General features: G+C 48.9%; 1 protein-coding gene across 1 annotated transcript; it reads left to right on the top strand.

The window, feature by feature from the left end:
• Positions 1 to 375: 375 nt before the first annotated feature.
• Positions 376 to 1,407, top strand: LOC123048691 (probable calcium-binding protein CML24). The gene has a single exon (XM_044471736.1). The coding sequence runs from the start codon at positions 489 to 491 to the stop codon at positions 1,062 to 1,064; it is 576 nt and encodes a 191-aa protein (XP_044327671.1). The 5' UTR covers positions 376 to 488; the 3' UTR covers positions 1,065 to 1,407.
• Positions 1,408 to 3,194: the final 1,787 nt, after the last annotated feature.

Genomic DNA, 3,194 nt, shown 5'->3' with positions numbered 1-3,194 from the left:
TAGTTTTTTCTAAAACTTCAAAACATCGTTTTCAAGTGGTTTTTATCTGTTTCCATCAAATGTTGGTTTCGACATGATATTCTGCCGGCAGACACAAGGTATGAATGCGAGCTTGCACGGTACCAGAGGTTCACAAACGAAGAGAGCAAAGCCAGCCCGAGGCCGGTGCGAAAGTGTGCTGCCTACTCCACGCGGGATGGCTCCTCAGGTTAGGGGCAACATACCTAACTCGACCGATCGATTCCCAGCGTGTTTTGCTTCCCCTGCGACAGATCCAACACGTCCACCGTGATCGGGTTGTTTCCATGGAAATAGTATGGTAGGCGATGGATTTCGCGGCAGAGAAAAAGGAAGGACGCCAAGCCAGCCCTCCGCCTCCGCCGGGGACCCGACGCGGCCCCGCTCCTCCTTCCACCCCCCGTCCTATAAAGCTGCGAGAGTCTCGGCGCGGTCCTCCTCCCCACACCGTCCGAAAATAAGCAAGGCAAATGGCCGGCGAGCATCAGCAGAGCCAGGGCGCGGCCAAGGCCCTGTCCAAGGGCTCGCCGTCGCCGTCGTTCCGCCTGCGCAACGGCAGCCTGAACGCGGTGCGGCTGCGGCGCGTGTTCGACATGTTCGACCGCAACGGCGACGGCGAGATCACGGTGGACGAGCTGGCGCAGGCGCTGGACGCGCTCGGGCTGGAGGCGGACCGCGCCAGCCTGGCCGCCACCGTGGGCGCGCACGTGCCGCCCGGCGCCTCCGGGCTCCACTTCGAGGACTTCGAGGGCCTCCACCGCGCGCTCGGCGACGCGCTCTTCGGCGCCCTCGCCGACGACGCCGAGGAGGGCGGCGCCGGCGGGCAGGACGAGGAGGAGATGCGGGAGGCCTTCAAGGTGTTCGACGTCGACGGCGACGGCTTCATCTCGGCGTCGGAGCTGCAGGAGGTGCTCAAGAAGCTGGGCATGCCCGAGGCCAGCAGCCTGGCCAACGTCCGGGAGATGATCTGCAACGTCGACCGCGACAGCGACGGCCGCATCGACTTCGGCGAGTTCAAGATCATGATGCAAGGGATCAACGTCTGATCTGATCTCACGCGCGCGTACGTCTTCGCACGATCGATCTTCGGGTTTTTACAATTACAGACAAGCCATGCATGCATCGGCTCACCGTTTATGTATAGTAAGCTTGATGATGAAGAACAGCCCTTTCTTATCTTTCTTATTGATGTTCGTCCACGATATGGTCAGATGCAATGCAACCTCTCAAGCTCCAAGAAAATGGAGAAGAGAAGGGATTGCAAGATTAATTTATAGGTTTCATACATACGATCCCCAAGGTTCAGATTACAGGGCCGTTGAGCATTATGTTTTGTGTGTCTAATCATGTGGTGCTGTAAACTTTTGTCATGAACATTTTTTTAACATATAGTATAATCATATACGCACGTACACTCGCCCTATGGACGTACGTACACACACCCTACTAAGAGCACCTTCAAATTACCGGGCCGACACACATCTTAAGATTGACAAAGTTAGCACATGCGCCTCTTAGTTGACAGAAACGTCTCCTCTAAACAAACATTGACGAAAAAACTAAAATAAATCCAAAAAGATGTGTGCACAAGTGCCAAGTTTAGGATTGGGTGGGCTGGTTTAACCACAAGAAACCTAACCATTTGGCTACGCTCAGGTCGCTCTTGGACATTTATCAGGTCCAGTAGAAGTTCAAAAAAAATGATGAGAAAATAAGACCGCACGACTGAGTGATGACCTGATACAGGATATTCGAGGAAATAATAAATTACAACCCGGTTTGTAGCTTCTGCCCTCCGACGATAGAAGATATTTCAGGAAATTAGCAAAATAGGACTCGATTCTTACATAGCCCGATCACTAGCACGACCCAAGGGCAGCCCTCCCCCACTCCCTTCATCGTAGGAATCGGCCTAACATTGTATCATGTAGTTAGAAAAAGGACATGCTAAGGTCCAGCTATACCAACGCCCCGAAGAAGAAGTCTTCATGGTAAAAGCCTTATGTAGATAAAAAGTATTGGAGTCGAACCATTTTTTGGACTAAATTTACGCCGCGTTCGGAACAACGGTGAAGAGAACGCCACAACAACAACGAGGGAACATGAACACACATAGAGCGATATATCGCATCATATAGACCCCCAAGGAGAGAAAATGAGACCATAGCCTGGTACTACCGCAAAATGGTTGAGTAACCTCACCCAATTCCACTGTCGACACTAGCGGAGTAACCCAAGATAGAATTAGTGGTTTTGCTTTTCTTTACAGCCTATTCAAAAGTCAAGAGTTACCCTTGTGCTTATTTTGAGTTCGGATGATTCCATAGGCTTGCTTGTGTTTTAATTAAGATTTTAACAATCATATTTTGGCTAATATTGACGAAAAATAGAATTGACTAACCATCGATGCAAATCCTAGGATTTCGCCATACTAACAAAAAAATGGCACGGTTGGTTATTCACTAAAAGAGCCCCAATTGGTGCCAAGCATTTCTATCTCATCACATGCCATATTCCAACCAAGCTTTACCCCTTTCCCACTAATTGCTCAACGGAAATATACCCAGTTCTTACACACCACAAAGCTCAAGGAAGATGGAAAGGAACAATAGCGAGTTGGGACACTAGTAGGAAAACCACTGATATGCATTCACTCTCAAACACATCGATACCATATAGCATCGGGAGGTAAGATCTTCCATCCATGATTGTTGATTATGCCCACACGGCATGAGTCAAAAGTATTGCATCCTAGGTGATGTGATAGATGAAGGGAGCGATAAGATAATGGAATTATGCCATCCCGACTTTGAACAAGATATGCTTGAATGGGAACAATCGACCTGCCATTGGTCCATACCTGGTTAAAAATGTTCTTGACGCAGCAGTGAAAGCTCATTTGATTATACACATAGCCCCTCCAGGATTATAGGGCATTACCATGTGTCATACTGTCATTAGACTCGCCCAATGTCTTAACATGCACAAAGGTCAAAATTACATGTTGACCAAATATTGGTATGTGGATAGATCAACAACCGGGAACTTAAGTACTCTTGTTCCTCATGACAACTGGATCAACTATATCAACTTAGGCACTCTTGCCACCTTCAATCTTACGCCTGTTGTGGCCTTTGTTCCAGCATGTGAAATTACAAGAGAGGCGTCCAAAGAGA

The sequence above is a fragment of the Triticum aestivum genome, chromosome 2D (assembly GCF_018294505.1).
Source record: "Triticum aestivum cultivar Chinese Spring chromosome 2D, IWGSC CS RefSeq v2.1, whole genome shotgun sequence".
NCBI lineage: Eukaryota > Viridiplantae > Streptophyta > Magnoliopsida > Poales > Poaceae > Triticum > Triticum aestivum.
The sequence above is the reverse complement of the archived record's forward strand: the minus strand, read 5'-3'. Positions and strand labels throughout refer to the sequence as shown.

Excerpts from the sequence above, each read along its gene's own strand:
- LOC123048691 (XM_044471736.1), top strand. The coding sequence starts at position 489 with ATGGCCGGCGAGCATCAGCAGAGCCAGGGCGCGGCCAAGGCCCTGTCC.